This window comes from Delphinapterus leucas, chromosome 6 (genome assembly GCF_059928025.1).
Source record: "Delphinapterus leucas isolate spDelLeu-1000000601 "Yukka" chromosome 6, BTC_Dleu_Yukka2, whole genome shotgun sequence".
NCBI lineage: Eukaryota > Metazoa > Chordata > Mammalia > Artiodactyla > Monodontidae > Delphinapterus > Delphinapterus leucas.
The window spans coordinates 81,842,263-81,861,211 of record NC_143134.1 but is presented as its reverse complement, the minus strand read 5'-3'; the positions used below and the strand labels follow the sequence as shown (position 1 = coordinate 81,861,211).

Sequence of the window (18,949 nt, the reverse complement as noted above, 5' to 3'; positions counted from 1 at the left end):
AGGGTCTGACCTCTGAGTATTTGATCTTCTGGGTTCCCCTGAAGATTACTGGTTTCTGGTTGGATTTGGTCCATGGGAAGAGTTAGAAACATATGGGGCGTGGGAGTCAAAGGAAGAAGAGGCTGTAATATTTCTTCCCTGCTCCCTTCCTGTTTGGTGCTAAGTTTCTGGCAGCCCCTCTTCTACTGTTCCAGATCCCTGTTTCCCTCCTTTGAACCTCTGCTAGTCTCCGAATGCCTCACTATCTTTTATTAGTTTTCTCAGTCCCGCCCACATCTCTGTAAGAGTCTTGCCATTAAAGAATTTTCTTTTGCATCCTGAGGGGTGAATGCTATTTCCTGCTGGGATCCTAACTGATGCAAACATTGTCAGTAATGTGATTTTTGCCTTAATATGTGTGTTTATTATGGTTAAAAGAAATATGAGAGGGGAAATACTGAAATTAACAGGGCGACTTCTTTAGATAATCCCTTGATATTACCAAAAAAGTTCCCCAAGTATAACATACTGTTTTTTTCTCTTATCCACAGGTTTAAGTATTGAACAGACAATGCTGAAGAATCTGAAGGAACTTTCAGATGGAGAAATAAAAGTGGCTATTAGTAGCGTGAACATGACCCTGGAGGTAAGGGTGGGAAAGCCTTTTTGGCAATGACGGATTTCACACAATTGCATTCTGAGAAAATGGAATACGATTCTGTCTATTGCATAAGTTAGTGTTAGTCTTTTGCTGTGATATATTTGCTTCTTTGTGATATATTTGACTAGGAATGCGAGTTATTATTTTGGGTGAAAACACTATGCTAAACCAATGAAAAATGCCAAACAAGATGAGTGCCATTTCATTCACCTCAGTAAAACAAAACCTAAAACATAGTCACATATGTATACATGTATGTGTATGTATATGTATATCCTGTTTAATAACAATGATTATACATGTGATTAGATTCACTTCCTTTTTCTGTGCACTACCCTGCATTGTCCATAGATCTGTTCTAAGAAACCAAGCTGTCCTTTGGCTTTTGTAAGCTATTTGGATCCATGTCATTTTGAGAATCAATGGTGACAAATCAAGTATTAATAAGACCCTCCTTCCAATCTGTTAAATGAATGATTCAAAGTGAATGCAGCTCTTGACTTTGTATGTTTCCTTGGTAAATTGTCTTTTGTCTACTTTGGGGCTTTTCAGTGACTTGCATGTTAATCTTAATTAACCTAATTAATGGGAATTATATTTTACAGAGGCACATTTATGCCGTGCAGAACTCTGAGTATTTTTTACTGTTATGTTGCCTTGATCAAGCGATCCACCTTTAATTGAGGCACTGAACTCTCAAGTCACGTTTATGGAGATAAAAATTGCTGTCTAGGCATTTTGTCTTTTAGATTTTAGAACTGTATGTTGCTATTCTTTTTATTTTTCTTGTGGTAATGGTGACTGTATCACTGTGTATATTTCTAGGGCATAGCAGGCACGCATGGGGTATCCATGCCTTGGAAAACCCAAGAGCAAACCAGGTGGCTTTTTCTGTGATTTCTTTGTAAAATTGTTCTGAGGTGTTTTGATATTGTAGTTCGGCTTGTACATCCACATGAGTACCAAGAGGCAGAGTGCTGTCGCTAAAGATACTCACACTTGGTGGTGATATAGTTTACAGGCCACATTCTCATTGCATATAGAAACTCAGCTGTTTCTGTGGACTTTGAAATTGATAAATGCTCCATATAATTAGACGATGATGTGACTCAATACAAGAAATACATGCAATTTGGGATGTAGTAATTAGATCATCACCTTCAATTACAAATCTGCTTTGTGTCTAGAAATCCAAGGAAGACATGGATCTTGCAAGGGTCAGTGGCCTTGAGAATCATTTCTACCAGTTCAGGCCTTAGGGTTTTCTTTCTCTTTTCCCCCTCCCGGCTCCCTTTATTTAATGGCATTTTATTAGGTTTTAAATGCCTTGTTTGGAATTCCTTTCTATATTAACATAGAGCATCTTGTAATTTGCTTAGGGAACTGTCTGTAGTTAGCAAATTATTTTAAGGCTATTATTATTATTATAGACTTACTGTAGCTTTAATGTACCTTCATTTATATTATAGGGGTATACAAATGGCTCTGTCAGATATGTTAAACTGTAAATGTTTATCAAGCTGAATAAGTGATAAAAAGATCGTCTTAATTTTGACAGTAATTTACATAGAGGGCCAGTAATTAATCAGGCGGCTAAGTACATCTCTGGAAGAGCTATATGATCTTCTGGGAGGAGGGAGAAGGACATTTATACATATAAAGAAGGGTACACAGATTAAACTCTAATTAGCTGAATGAGAGCTTTTCACTTGTGCATAACAGGGATATTAAAGATAACTGAGAAATGCAGAAGGAACTCCTTAATAACATTGTATATCTTCTTTGAGAGAGAAAATGTACACTATTTATTTAATCTTTTAGTTGGAAAAATCCCGAAGTTAAGGGCAGAGTTTGGTTTTCTCCATAGATCATCCTGTGATACAGTGGCGTTTTCACAATCTCGATCTATATTTGATTATATTTCAATATTCCTTTCCCATTACCATTTAAAAATAATGACAGAATTCCCCCTGTCTTATTTTGTGTGTTTTGGAACAGCTGTCTAATAGCCCTTTAAATCTAGATATATTCTCAAAGAAATTTTCTTAGTTCCTATGACTTTCTAAATCTTACTTGTCCTTCAAAGCATGGTCAAGACCAAGCTACTTCATGATGACTTGTAGAAATTATCCATTTTCTATTACCACTTGCAAAATTGACCAACTTAGGACTTAAATATATACTATATCTCCATTAATTTTGAACTTGTTTCAAATATTTAATCATGGTTAGACAATATTTTAAGCTAATTGGGGGTAAAGATGGTATTGTTGACTTCTATCTCCCTTTGGTTTCCTGACACAGTGCTGGGGACATAGTAGGTACTCGGTTAATACAAATACACGTTGGTGTCTGTCATTTGTTCCTTTGATATCTGATTTTCATTTCCTGTTAAATTTAAGTAAGTCAGCTAGGAAAGCAAAGCCATCTAGCTATGCATCCAAGTCAATTTACTTTGTTTCCTTCCAATCGGTTTCAACTGTAGCTGAAGGCCTGAGATCAGCTAGATAAAATACGGCCCACATATTTATCAGTAGAACTGCTTATCCAGCAGTCCAAAATTTGAATGGGTTACTTGTCACTGGAAGGAATCAGCTGGAAGTTCTGTGTGATGTCAGGGCAATGGGAAAGAGGATTCCTTACATTTTCAATGGCCCTTTGCAACTCCACAGTTGTATGTGTCATGGCTTTTATTTGCCTGATGACCCAGTTAACTTTCTTGGGTGGAAATATTGAGAAAAAAAAGAAGAATTTGTCTCCTTGCAACATATATAGAATGTCCTTCAGAGGGAAGCACTGGTTTGGGTGGTAGAAACCACTACCTTTGACAGATGGGTTCACTCTGGCCCTCTACGTTATAAAGAGAAAGCTACTAAACTTTTTGTCTCTCCTTTTTATTGTAGTATATCTCACAAATGATAGTTGTTCTAATTAAGGTTATATGGGTTATTGAAAATCTACCATCGAAAGTAAATAATTACAATAATACTGAGTTTCAGTGCTTTGTTCAATATGTGAGATCAGAACGAGTGTGACCTTGAAAAGCAGTAGATAAAAAAATGGCCACATCAGGGGGCTTCCCTGGTGGAGCAGTGGTTGAGAGTCCGCCTGCCGATGCGGGGGACACGGGTTCGTGTCCCGGTCTGGGAGGATCCCACATGCCGTGGAGCGGCTGGGCCCGTGAGCCATGGCCACTGAGCCTGCGCGTCCGGAGCCTGTGCTCCTCAACAGGAGAGACCGCAACAGTGAGAGGCCCGTGTACCGCCAAAAATAAAAATAAAAAATGGCCATATCAGAAGCATGGCCAGAGGGCTAGTTCTTGCAGAGAGGACTTGGAAGCTAGGACCATGGAAAAGATACTGCAGTCCCATTTCACATGGCCTCCAGTTCATTCTGAGTCTGAATATAGCACACATCCTGTGGGGCACACACACCATGTATAGGAATCCACTTCATTCATTATGGTTGTACCTGATCCTTTGTGCCCTTTTCATTGTTTGCCAATTTGATTATCAGGAAAGAGACACAGGTGGTTTTGATTTTGTTCTAATTCTGCATTTTAGTGGAGGAACCAGTAGAGAGAAACAAAGGTTGCCAAAAACCAAATCTATGTTAAAAAACTTTAAATAGTAAAGCCTTAGGGAAAATAAAGAAGAGAATTTATGGATATTAAAGTACGTGCTTAACTGGAACAAACTTTGCCTTTATGCTCCATTCGCTCCAGCAGAATGGAGCAATTATACATCCTGGGCCTACTTTACTCCTAGCAAAGCAGTATGTCTAGATGTTAAGGGAAAGGGACAAATCTTTCCATTCCAATAAGGTGCCAATGAAGCAAATGAGATTGTTCATGGCGATACCGCATGAATAGTTCCCTTGCCAACACCAAGTATTATTACATCTCCTTTAAGCATTTCCCAAAAGGCTGTAAGTCATTAGCATCTTTCTTCAGGAAGAACAATAACCAGGCACTGACTTGATCACTTTTGTTATGACCAATCATGTTATGAATATTACCACGTATATACTGTGTCAGTTTGCTGCCATAACGAAGCACCACACACTATGTGGCTTAAACAACATAACTTTATTGTGTCACAGTCTGGAGGCTGGAAGTCCAAGATCTGGCATTGGCAGGACAGGTTCCTTCTGAAAGCTGAGAGAGAATCTGTCCCATGCCTCTCTCCTAGCTTCTGGTGGTTTACAGGCAATCTTTGGCATTCCATGGCTTATAGAAGTACCACCTTGGTCTCTGCCTTTGTTTTCACATTATCTTCCCCCATGCATGTCTCCAAATTTTTCCTTTTCATATGGTCATTAGTCGTATTGGATTAAGGCCCACCCTGATGACCTTATCTTAACTATTATATCTGCAATGACTCTATTTCCAAATAAAGTCACATTCTGGGGTGCTGGAGGTTAGGACTTCAACATATAATAAGACTGTATGAATGAACCTATTGCCTGTTAAGTACATTTCATCTGTTGCTCCCACATGTTTTTATTTTAAATCAATTTCCTTCAAATGAGGAAAAGTGGGGATTTCCAACTCTTGAAATTTTGTCTCCTTTATTCAGGGCTGGAGTCTGAGGAAATAGCTCCAGCCTGTTTTCTCTCTGGGGCCCCCTCCTGACCAGACACTATGCTATTTGAAACCTGGAATAGAACACATGGGATGCCCTGCACAGCGATTACCAGCCAAGCTGCACCTTGGAACACTGAGGAGGGAAAAACTCCTTTTCCCTCCTACCAACCTTTTCCCTTAGCGTTCAGAGCACGGACCAGAATGAATTCCCAAGATCACTGTTAAACTCCTCCCTAACGAAAGTGAACATTTTTACTCAGGCTGCGGTGATGCATCTTTGAACCATTGTAACAGGTGATTTAAGACTCAGTGAACCAGTATGAAACCTGGTTTACCAAATTTAAGCGTGAAACATGATTTTTCATTGTCTGAGCTTGGAGTTTTTTGGAGTTCAGGATGAAAATGCCTCTAGAGTATTTACCTACCTTATTTTGTCGTAAAATGCATAGTCATATTTGAGGAAGTATATATTATTTTTGATTAGCATATTCTTCAAAATGCCTAACGCTTATGCTGGAGGTGATTTTTCAAAGCTGTTTGGCTAACCAGTGGAAATATGTTTAACCACTGCCTCTGTTTCCTTTTGGGTCCAGGGCTGCCAACTCCTACTTGCTAAGACGGAGTTAACATTTGATGACAAGGCTCACTGTGTATCAGGCAACAGAGTAAGAACTTGCAAGCATTGTCTTCTTTAATCTTCCCAGCAACTCCATGAGGTAGAGATGCTATGAGTACCCCTGTATTAGTTAAGGTAACTCTAACAGCAGTAACAGGTAAACCCCAAATCTCAAAGACTCAACACATAACTTATGCATTTTTTGCTCATGCAGCAAAATCCAATTTAGTGTTCCTGGTTGTGTGACCAGGGGTGATTCAGAGACCATCTTTAACGTGTGGCTCCCAAGATTGCCTGAGACATCTCCATCCATCCTGTCTCTCAAGATGGAGAAGAGCTTGGAGGGCCAAAGGTGGGAGGCTTTATGGATCTTTTCAGAACGTAGCATCTGTCACTTCTGCTCATGTTTCATTGGCCCAGTCACATGGTTGCATCTGACTGCAGGGAGGCTGAGAAATGCAGTCTAACTGTATGTCCAAGAAGAAGAAACAGTTTGAAGAATAATTAGCCAGTCTCTGCCACAATCTCCATCTTGGAGGTGAGGAAATTAGAATCTAAAAAGGTTAAATCATTTGTCTAATACAGAGCTGGGACCAAAATCTGGATCTGTTCTGCCCAAGCACTGTGTTTACTACTTGGGATATGATGCCCGCTTGGGGGTTTGCTAGTAAGTCATCAGTTGTCAATCATTGCCGCAAACTCCAGGTGTTGGACAGCCCCGACAGACACCCTTAAGCAATCCTTGGTTGGAACTCTTGTTTTCCCTACTCTTGGTACCAAGCCACTTCTTGTTTATGTTCATATCTTTGCTTCTTTTAAAAATCATTTGAATTTTTGATCTGTAAACATCATCTAAGTCTTCATAGTAAATGTAATTATCAGCCCCTCATATAGAGGAGATTTGGAAAAATAAGTCAAGTAGATAAAAAGAATAAGAAAAAAGATTATGAGGCGAGGGATAGGACAAGGACACACCATGTAGGAAGGAAGGAATTCTGATTTTTTTTCTCTGCCTGCCTCTAGAATTCAAGGACATGGGTATTCTGGTTTACCTTGTTGTAATGTAACTTTTTCAAATGTGTGTTCAAAATAGCAGCCCAAATCCGTGAAAAATTTTAATGGTAGAGATCTTTTATGGAAAGGAAACAGCATTACTTTGAGCACTATGGTAATTCCTAATAACGAAATTCTGAGTGGTTGAGGTGTTAGGAGTTCTCAATTCATACCTGGCTGAAGAGTCCACGGGGGTTTAAAGCAAATGACAAACACGGTTAGGTGACTTTCATTGTGTGAATTTAACAGTCAGTGCGTGTGAGTCATCTGAAGTGTGAATTATAATTTGAAACTAATTTAGAGCTAATAATTCATAGCTTCTTGAGGACAATGGCAGGATAAAAAAGTGAAACCTGAGATCAGAAAAGTAGACTTGCATTCCTACTCTGAGCTGTGAGCAGTTCTTGGTAATGAGATGTAATTAAAATGAGGGAATCGAAATTCCCTATTTAACGAATGGTTTATCATATCAGCTGCGATAGCACTTTGTCTCTGGGAAAAAATGTACTAGGCAGCTGAAGCGTGTATTTAGAATCCTTACAATCTGTAGATAGGTAGCTCCCTCTGCAGATGACCCAAAGTATTTTAAGATACCAGATGAAGTCTGCAAAACTGGCCTATCTAGAAATACCTTATAATGGAATTCCTGTTTTGTAGTTACAGCTAAACTGAGGTTGGAGGCAACTTGATGTTTTTGCTTTTTTTACCTATTGACCAGTTTCAAATGGATTTAAATGATTCACAAAACTTGGCCTATCTAGCCATACTTCTTTATATTTATTTCCCTCAACGGTACAAAATACCTCAATACTCAATATTTAGAGATCATAAAGTTACTCATTATGCACTGTGCTTTCTTTGCTAAGGGGTGGTGCCCTGGACACTTCTCCTTCTCCCCTGAAATGCTATAGAAGTGTATTTACATGGAGGAAGTGGAAAGGGAGGAGCATAGAAAACACAGAGCCTGCCCCAGGCATAAACTCTCCTCAGGGCCCAGAAATCCCCACTGACTTCCCTGGGCAACTGTGAAGTGGGAATGCGATAATGAGATCAGATGCTATGGGGACATGGCCTCCTCAAGAGGCTGTGGGGAAGTTAGCCTCAGAAATGGCTACTGGGCCTGGGGCAGAAAGGAAGAAAGCTGTGGAGGGAGGTGCATGCAACTCCAGGAAGCCCAGATGGGGTTGATTGCTAGTGAGTGAACAGGGTAGAGTCCGTGTCCCATTTGACGGTATTTTACTTGCTGCATCTCTGGTGGACAGTATGATTCAGATTTACATGCAAATGTGGGTGTGTATCATCCATAACCACTCTCCCTTTTCATTACATCCCCGCCCCGCAATGTGCCCATGCGTCTGCTTAGCACCAAGGACATGGAACAAAACAGAGCTGCGATACCCAACCTAGGATTCCTGAGGTCATGAGGTGTTGGGTCCAACTGGCTCCCTGCTCAGTGCCTTCTCCTCAGAATAAAATGGTGTTCCAGTTATCTACTGCTGTGTTACAGGCCACCCCCAGAACCTCGAGACTTAAACTAAGATGTTATTATCTCTCATAGTTCTTTGGCTTTTTTTGGGTTCAGATGGGCAGTTTTTGCTCAGAGTTTCTCATGCAGTTGCAGTCAGATGGTAGTCACCTGTGAGCTCACTTGGGACTCACCGGGTGTGGGCTGCTCACAGCCTGACAGATTCGGCGAGAGAGCCACAAAAGCGAGCTTTGGAAGAGACTCAGATGGAATCTGTGATTTTTGTGACCTAACTTCAAATATCTCAGAATATCACTTCCATCATATTTTATTGTTCATGCAACTCCCTAAGGCCAGCCCAGATTGATGATAAAATAGAATTAGCAGTGGTGTGCTGGTAAATGTTTAACAATGGGCTCTCTAAAAAAAAAAAACAAAAAAACACACATATTACTGATATGCAGGATATATAGCACACAATTTACAAATTACATACTCTTTATTGTAAATTCTATACATTCGATTCTTACAGAATGAGTTACTTAATTTTAATGCAACTCTTGCCCTGCAATTGATGAACCAGTATAGTTCCAACAAGAATGTGGTTGATTTTTTTTTTTTAATAAGAAAGTGAAACAACAAAGATTTTTTGTCTGAACTTTACCTGTTTGTCAACAGCATGAATGACTTCTCTGCTGACTTAAAGAATAGTTTTCAAATACTGGAAGAACATGTCCTCAGAGTTTTGTTTTTATTTTTGTGCTATTCACAATGTAATGGCTAGAAACACAATCCACTTTTATGTTTAGCCTACATAATTAACTTTCTCCATTACTTTAAGTCGAGACAGGCAAATTTTTTTCTGCAAAGAGCTAGATAGTAAATATTTTAGGCTTTATGGTCCAAGAGGCAAAAGTGAGGATTTTATGTGGGACTAAATAACGTTTAGAAAGTGTTTAGCTCGCTGGCTGTACAGAAACAGGCAGTGGGCTGAATTTGGCCTGTGGGCCATAATTTGCCAACACCTGCTCTAGAAAACCAATAAATCAATTAAACAAGCTTTGATTTGTAGTGTTTGCCAATTTTCATAGTGTAAATATCTTACTGTAGCCAGTTTCAAGGTACCAATGTGATATCATCAAAACACGGTAAGGAATAGTTCTAACACTGTATTGTATAATTGAAATTTGCTAAGAGTATATCTTAAGCATTGTCACAAAAAAAAGAAAAGAAAAAAAGCTCATCATCTTGTTGTATACTTTAAATATATTACAATTTTATTTGTAAAAAAAAAAAACAGATTGGGAAGAGATGCACAGAAGCATACCATTATATAGCTTCTCCAGCAGACAGATGCAATAGAACATAGATAATGTAGTAGAATAATTAGGAAGTGATACGTTTTGAGAATTTATGACTTTTGTTTTTAATATAATTTATTTAATGTAGAATATTTAATATAATTTTTTAAATGGCTGTGTTTAATTTGTTAATGGTGGGTTTGCAAATTTCCTGAAAATTTTACAATCATTGCTTACCAACCTGTACAAGTAAGCGCAAACACACCGCTGGGAATTAGACCCCAATTCTTTTTTGTGTGTATATTTTAAAATTTATTTTACTGAAGTATAGTTGATTTACAATGTTGTGTTAATTTCTACTGTGCAGCAAAGTGATTCAGTTTTACATATATACATTCTTTTTCATATTCTTTTCCATTATGGTTTATCATAGGATTTTGAATATATTCTCTGTGCTATACAATAGCACCAGATATACCAGTTTGCATCTGCTAACCCCAAACTCCCAATCCATCCCTCCCCTGTTCCCCCTCCTCCTTGGCAACCTCAAGTCTGTTCTCTATGCCTGTGAGTCTGTTTCTGTTTCATAGATAAGTTCATTTGTGTCATATTTTAGATTCCATATATAAGTGATATCCTATGGTATTTGTCTTTCTCTTTCTGACTTACCTCACATAGTATGATAATCTCTAGGTCCATCCATGTTGCTGCAAATGGCATCATGTCATTCTTTTTTATGGCTGAGTAGTATCCATTGCATATATGTACCACATCTTCTTTATCCATTCATCTGTTGATGGGCATTTAGGTTGTTTCCATGTCTTGGCTATTGTAAATAGTGCTGCAGTGAACATTGGGTGCATGTTATCTTTTCGAATTATAGTTTTCTCTGAATATATGCCCAGCCGTGGGATTGCAGGATTATATGGCAACTCTATTTTTAGTTTTCTAAGGAACCTCCATACTGTTTTGCATAGTGGCTGCACCAACTTACATTCCTACCAACACTGTAGGAGGGTTCCCTTTTCTCCACACCCTCTCCAGAATTTGTCATTTGTAGACAGAATGATGGACATTCTGACTGGTGTAAGGTGGTACCTCATTGTAGCTTTGATTTGCATTTCTCTAATAATTAATGATGTTGGCATCTTTTCATGTGCTTTTTGGTCATCTGTATGTCTTCTTTGGAGAAATGTCTGTTTAGATCATCTTCCCATATTTTTATTGTGTCATTTGTTTTTTTGATATTGAGCTGTGTGAGCTGTTTGTATATTTTAGAAATCAATCCTTGTCGGTTGCTTCACTTGCAAGTATTTTCTCCCATTCTGAGGGTTGTCTTTTTGTTTTGTTTATGGTTTCCTTTGCTGTGAAAAGCTTTTAAGTTTAATTAGATCCCATTTGTTTATTTTTGCTTTTATTTCTTCTGCCTTGGGAGACTGACCTAAGAAAACATTGATATGATTTAGGTCTGAGAATGTTTTGCCTATGTTCTCTTCTAAGAGTTTTATGGTGTCAAGTCTTATATTTAAGTCTTTAAGCCATTTTGAGTTTATTTTTGTGTATGGTGGCAGGGTGTGTTCTAACTTCCTTGATATACATGCCACTGTCCAACTTTCCTGACACCACTTGCTGAAGAGACTGTCTATTCTCGGTTGTATATTCTGGCGTTCTTTGTCAAAGATTAATTAACTGTAGGTGTGTGGGGTTTTTTCTGGGCTCTCCGTTCTGTTCCATTGATGCATATATCTTTTTTTGTGCCAATACCATGCTGTTTTGATTACTGTAGCTTTGTACTATAGTCTGAAGTCAGGGAGCCTGATTCCTCCAGCTCCATTTTTCTTTCTCAAGATTGCTTTGGCTATTCGGGGTTTTTTGTGTTTCCATACAAATTGCAAAATTTTTTGTTCTAGTTCTGTGAAAAATGCCTTTGGTAGTTTGACAGGGATTGCACTGAATCTGTAGATTGCTTTGGGTAGTATAGTCATTTTCACAATATTGATTCTTCCAATCCAAGAACATGGTATATCTCTCCATCTGTTTGTGTCATCTTTGATTTCTTTCATCAGTGTCTCATAGTTTTCTGAGTACATGTCTTTTGCCTCCTTAAGTAGGTTTATTCCTAGGTACTTTATTCTTTTTGTTGCAATGGTAAATGGGATTGTTTCCTTAATTTTTCTTTCTGATTTTTCGTTGTTAATGTATAGCAATGCAAGAGATTTCTGTGCATTCATTTTGTATCCTGCAACTTTACCAAATTCATTGATTAGCTCTAGTAGTTTTCTGGTAGCACCTTTAGGATTCTCTATGTATAATATCATGTCATCTGCAAACAGTGACAGTTTTACTTCTTCTTTTCTGATTTGGATTCCTTTTATTTCTTTTTCTTCTCTGATTGCTGTGGCTAAAACTTCCAAAACTATGTTGAATAATAGTGGTGAGAGTGGGCAACCTTTAGACCCCAATTCTTGATGTGAGGAGGAGCATGTGCCTATAAGGGAGGGGAGGAATTGAAGGTGACCATCTTTGGAGACTTTACCAAAGAAGGGGATTGCTTCTCATATCCAACTGTGTCATTAAGTCCTAGACTTTCTTCTATGAATCAAGGAAAAGTAGAATCTTAATTTATGATAATTTACTCATCTGGTTTCATGCACTTTGGTCAATGGTATATTTGCGACAGTTAATAATCTTGGCTTAGATTAAGAGTGGGTAGGGCCACACTGCAGCTAGAGATAATGGTTCATGTGTACAGTACTGAAGAGCATTGGATAATTAGTCTTTAAGGTCTTTCCTACTTGGACACAGACATCACAGTCACCACTGCCTCTATTCATCAGTCACCACGCATGCAGGGGGCTCAGGCTCTTGCCCTGGAAGCCTTGTCTTCCCTGCTCTCTGGTCTCTTCTATTCTGCTAGAGACACAGAGCTTGTTCTTGTCAGCAATGCATCCTGGGTTGTCACCAGTTTCCTCCTGAACTTCACTGTCATGGGCTGTACTAGTGAGATCTGGTAACAGTCTTTGGACCACATTTTCTGCATATCTTTTTTTTTTTTTTTTATCACTTCCTGTCTTTCCTTTCCTTTGCAGGTTTCACACAGCTTTTCCCTTTTCCATATGTCCATCTGTTCCTTTGCAGAAACCCTATTCCATTCTTCACTGCCACTTCTCCTGCCTTGATATTACTGCACTTTCTTCCAGTAACTTCTTGATTATTTGTAATTAAGAAGCCAATAAAAAGTCTTTCTATATGTCACCAAAATGTCTAAGACTCTCCATTTAGATGTGGTATTTCTGGTACCTCTGTCACCTTATTTGGGGACCTATCTCTTAAGTTCACAGTCACTGTGGGGAAATGGGCATATTATCAGAAGGCATTTTAAATAAATTCATGTATCACTGCAACTTATATAAATAAAAATGGTACATTTCTAGACTTCAAAAGTAATAAGCAGGCAATTCTGTTTTACTGAAATCCTTTAGTAGGAGCAGTAAGTTGACCCTTTCCTTGTGCAGGAAATGGAATATCCATGCCTGCCTTCCTGAGAAAATGAGCTCTGTGATATGGTAGAATTCAGTACTTCTCTTATCATGGCCCTTTAATAAATGTTGGTATTTGGAAAGCTAATAATAGGTAGTCTTTGGTTCTAGTCATTTTAACCACCCAATAAAATGACAAAGAAACCAGAAAACAGCCTATTAAGTTAATTCATTCTCAACTTCAGCACTGCTGAGGGAATTAAGAAATAGCATTTCACAAAATATATCAGTGATAATTTGAACTTTTTAATAGCACAATATCTAATTCTCTTCTGCATCTTTCTTTACAAGAAGGGAAACCCTGAGGACGTAGTGATATGCTAGGATGAGTGCTCTTTCGCTCTGTAAATACATTTTTAAAGTGTACTATAATGTCATTTTGATGGTTTAATTTCTGGAAGGATTTGGCTAATTACATTTTTAGGAATATACTCAGACCAGTTTTAGCTGCCCAGTGTTACTTTTAATAGCAGCTGTTGCTTACCTCTTCTCTTGTTTATTTTCTCTCTCACCCCCTTTCAGAGTTATTTTGCTGATTTGGAGACCTGACCTTGGTTTAAATTAGTTTGTCTGTAACACTCCTGTGAATCATAGGCAATATTTTAATGGTTAATTACTACATTGTATCAACTTGCCATAGAAAAGTAGGCTGTGAAACTAAAGGAAAATTTTTCCTTTTTCTTGTGACAGAAGAAACATGTACAGAAGAGAAACTGTGAAGTGGGATGGTATTAGAGTGCTTCTTTCCCATCCATGTAGGTAAATGCTGAATTGGTTCCCTAAGTAACAAAAACTCTTTTTTAGTACACACTGAGGAAATAATAAATTTATACCAAATAGCCAGTGGCAATTTAGATAAATAAGAAGACTCAAACAAAAGAATAATTTAGGATTCTTTCCAGAATAGACATCTTGTTCCTTAATCAACAGTGATTGTGAAGATTGGCTGTGTGGAATCTGTGGGAGAAGAGTGGGTTATGGTAGGTTGGTGGTGTCACCTAGTGGTAGAAAGGGGAAAACAGAACAAGGTGCTAGAACTAGGATTTGGTAATTTATTATCGTCTTCTTTTATTCCTTCAAAAGAATAATTTAATGCTGTTTGTATTCATAGCATGGCACTAGCCAATACCTCGAATAATTCAAATTTTAAACATAAATGTAATGGTATCCAACATTCGTTGAGCGTTCACTATGTACCATGCATTTTATTTTTATTTTCTCATTGAACCTCCATGAATACCCTCTGAAATAAGTCCATTATTATTTCCAACTTGTAAATTAACTGTAGTAGACTCTTCTAGAAATGGTAGTTCATGGCCTGAAGTACTTGTGGCTATGTTTTGCCTTCCAGCATTTTAGACTAGCATTCTTTTCATGATGCCGTTATGAAATCTAATTTTCAGTGTCTTTGGAATGCCCATGCCAAGCACACCTGTTGTTGACTCTTCATTGTTTTGGTCTTTAAGAGTGCTTTCTTTTTAACCCAAATCAAACAGTCATCTTGTACCTACCTTCCCATGGAGCCCAAACAATGAGGCTCCCAACCTATATTGCAGTTGTTGACATCACCAGGTCAGCCTATAGCACGTCAGACTGGCTAATCTGTCCTTAGGACACCAGGGTTGAAGAGGAGGGTTTGAAAGCATGCACTCATCTCATCCATCCACTTAATCACCCATTAACAGTCATTTGTCATCAAACATTTTTACTGAGTAGCTACTATATGCTGAAATACAGGCTAGATACTATAGTACAAGCTCATGAATGATTGGTAATTTTAGTTGGCTTTAATGGGGCAATACAGGACACCAGAGTTTCTGAATCAATAGCTCTGGTTGGGGTCTGAGAATATGTATGTTTAATAAGTTCCTTGGGATGCTGATGTTGCTGGTCCAGACACATTTTGAGCACCATTGGCTTAGAGCCATTTGATTCAGTTTCCAACTTTTGGACACATATACACGGATACTGAGGAAGGAAATTGGCATTTACCAAGTTTCTAGCGCTATGTTAGGTGCTTTATATTAGTTATCTTTTACAATCCTGATGCCTTCCTTATGATGTACGTAGGCAGTTATTATATCTGTTTTACAGATGACTAAACTGAGACTCAGAAACGGGAAATAAACTACAGAGTAAGCATTCCAACCCAGGGACAGCGGATTCCAAAGTCCTCATTCTTTCCTCATTGTTCTATGTTGTGTCACAGAAGAAGCAGCTAACCGTTACCATCAATGGTTACCTAGTCTATATTTTTCTGGAATTCTCTTACTGAATTAACTGGCCATGGACATAATTCTGGTATGACAGATAAGAAAGTCCATGTTTCCCCAAAACTAAGTGGCTTCAAAGAACAACAATGTAGTAATTCATATGATTCTCCTGGTCTTGTCTGAGCTTACTCCTGTGACTACAGTCAGCTGATGGCCCTGCTCGACTGGTTGATCTAGGGTTGCCTCACTCACATGGGTGGGGCCTCAGCTGGGAGGATTGGAATGAATAGCTAAGTGGCTGAGCCTCTCTCTATATATGGCCTTTCATCCCAGGCTTCTTCACTCTAGAGCAGAAGCCTTCCAAGATGGTGGAAGCAAGAACTTTGGGTGCTTGCAAGTCCCACAAAGTCATGCCACATGTTACTGGTCAAAACAAGTCATGTCATGGGACCAGCCCAGAGAGAGTGAGGAAAGAGACTCCACCTCCAAATGGCAGGAGCTGGAGATAATCTGTGCTCACTTAAAATCCACCAGAACCTCCAAACAGGAATCTTTGTTATCTAGTTTCTCAAGTATTTGTAACTTTTTTGTGGTTTCAGTTGTCTTAGATTTTATTCAGATGAAGGCCATCCTATCAGATGTTCTTAAGCCCATTGGAAGAGTCAAGTTATCAATGAATCACTGGGAGAGGACAATCATGAAATGAAGTTCTTGCTTTTTGACTGATTCAGCTGATAAATCTGCCTCTCAGGATGGGACTAGGTCTCCAGGGCTTCTGTATTCTTGTAACAGGCTTAAAGGTCTCCAGTAGTAGAGAAGGTTTTTATGAACTATTTTTTTTAAGTTTATAAAGATTTGCTTTGAATTTTCAAGAATTCGTAGAAATAGGAAATTATAGAGTAAAAAGACAGGATTATCAGGTTAGAAATGTTTATTCAAAACTCTTGAGCAATAGGAAACTGGGCACGTTCATATTTGCACATGGTATAATTTAGTTTGAAAAATGTTTGTGCATCTCAAGCTACATATTTTGTAACAAGATAGTATCAGTCCCAGTGGGAACAGGTGGCCCATTCAATTGAGATAATTTGAGGCCAGTCTAATAAAGTGAGCCATTTTATTAGGTGAAGGCAGAGTGAGGGATACTGCAGGGAAGAGAGTGGTGTCCCAGGGGTTATTACCCTCAGCATGAAAGGAAAAGGAAAGGAGAAGTTTCCAGAACCTGGAAGGAGAATGTTGAAAAGAGAGGGCCACCTCAGGAAGAGCCTTTGGTCAAGGAGTGCCCAAGTTCAAAGTGACCCCAAATGAAAGGAAATGTAGGAGTAAACACTCTGCCATCACTCTCCTTCCTCCTTCCCAGCACCTGTTAGGGTTTCCCATTGGCTGAAACCAACAGGAAACGCGAGTCTAGAAGAGACTCTTGATGTGGTCCAGAGGGCCTCTGTGCTGCGGCAGAGAGCAGGGTGGAGGAGGATGGAGGCCAACTCTGCAGGGACCAAAGGAACGCAGCTTGCAGAGACGTTCAATTAAAAGGTTCAGTAGAAGGATGGAGACACATAGCACAGGGAGACCAGCTCAGTGCTTTGTGACCACCTAGAGGGGTGGGATAGGGAGGGTGGGAGGGAGACGCAAGAGGGAGGAGATATGGGGATGTATGTATATGTATAGCTGATTCACTTTGTTATAAAGCAGAAACTAACACACCATTGTAAAGCAATTATACTCCAATAAAGATGTTAAAAAAAAAAAAGGGATGGAGACAATAGATAACCCTTCCCAAAGCCATCTGTGAGACCACGATACAGAATTTTCAAAAGAAGTAGAGGCGGAATCTGCTTACAGTGCTTTTGAAGCTTTTACCATCTTAGAAGGAATAAAAGGATTGAAATTTGGAAATAGAAAAGAGGAGACATTTTGAGATGTTTGTGTCCCATGTGATTAAGGGAGAGGGGGCATCAGTCCCTCCCCTGGAGCCTGGGCAGTGGGTTCTGAAAGGCCACCCAGAGAGACTCATATGTGACCCTTTCAGTTTGGGAGACACAGTGGGCAGGTGTTTCATTCTTACCCGGAAAATGTACAGGGTGAGAGATGTGCTGACTGGCTATGTTGACATTGGGACATAGAACAGGTGGCTGCATGCAGTAGCCTTCACCCTGAGAAAATTGTTAAGAGTAGTGCATGCAGGAATATTTATGCCAGGCCAGATCTGGGCTATGTGTGCGAGAGAGCCAGCGTGCGTTTTTCGTGGATCCTGCCCAAGTGGGCTGACTTGAAGTGAAAAAAAAGCATATCTCAGCTGAGAGAAGCCGGAGTCAGAGCCAGCTTCCTAAGAGCTGGGGAAGTGAGAAGTGGATTCCACCCATCCAGGAGGGCAGGGGAGATAGGAGATGAGAGCAACTACAGATCCACAGGGAGCCCATGAAGGTAACCCACCTGTGAAGCACAGAGAACTCTAAAATTTAGGTACGCTGGAAAGTTAACAGTCGAGTAATAACTTTCCTACTCCTCCGACTTCATCTTACTTCCTCATGCTCCAACCCAAAAGCGGTCAGAAACTACAGTTAGCAAAATGAATGCGGAGTAGAAGGGAAGGTGGGGAAAGAAAGAAGAGATCACACTCCCTCCCACCAGTAACCAGCATTGCTAGGGGAGAGGAGAAGCTTAACTCTACTAAAGACTGCAATTGTGGCTACTCAGCTGAGACTTGCAAATTGAAGTGCCTGAGAAGCTTTGTTACCTAAGACTGTGCAGAAAAATCATGGGGTTTGCCTGATTTTTTACATAGGATCAAAGCAAGAACTAACCCCACAGCGTGATCCTACAATTGCATGTTTTGAGTCCTGCTTGTTCTGCATTATGTATATATGTATAGAGAAAGCTGAGTTACCGTTTCCTCGAAGATGAGGTGGTCTTGTCCCATCCCCCATCCCATACATTCCTCCCTGCTGGGTATTCATTCCTTTGTGAATTCTTTCTTCTAAAAAACTTCCTCGATTTTAACTATATGAGAATCTGTTGGAAGTTAGATGGAGAAAGCAGTGAAGGAGAGAGCAAACAATGTGTTTTTGCTTATCTCCTAAGGATATCCCCGGGCCTGCAACATTTTATTTGTGTGAACCCGACATGAAGTGATTTGATAGGAAAGTGTGTTGATGTCAGGACGAATATTAAAAGCTAATATGTCCAGGACCAAGTTTTGGGGCATATTTTATGCACGTTACATAAAGAGAAAAAAAAAATCTTCTTTCTTTGAAAGAGCAAGAATCCACTATTAGAACTTTCTAATTATTAGTGTATATATTTGCAGACAAATTTAAAGTACACGATGCTTTCTCTTTTGTATTTAATTAAGGTTTATTTACAAGTTTGAACTTTTGATATTCTTCCATTGTTTGATTTTAGTTTTTGTTACCTGCCAACTCTCTTCCATTTTATATTCATGTGTGTGTCAGGCACCAAGATGGTGCATGAATTTGTTTTTGTTGCTAAAGAAGCAAGTAAACATGTTAACATTTAATATTCCAGTAATGGAATCGG

At 39.1% G+C, this 18,949-nt stretch overlaps 1 protein-coding gene across 1 annotated transcript in view; it reads left to right on the top strand.

Moving 5' to 3' along the window:
- PRUNE2 (prune homolog 2 with BCH domain) overlaps nt 1-18,949 on the top strand; it is a 265,400-nt gene that overhangs the window by 73,782 nt on the left and 172,669 nt on the right. Inside the window, exon 6 of the mRNA XM_089913317.1 lies at nt 531-625. Within this exon, the coding sequence (XP_089769443.1) occupies nt 531-625 (95 nt within the window). The remainder of the gene's footprint in view (nt 1-530; nt 626-18,949) is intronic.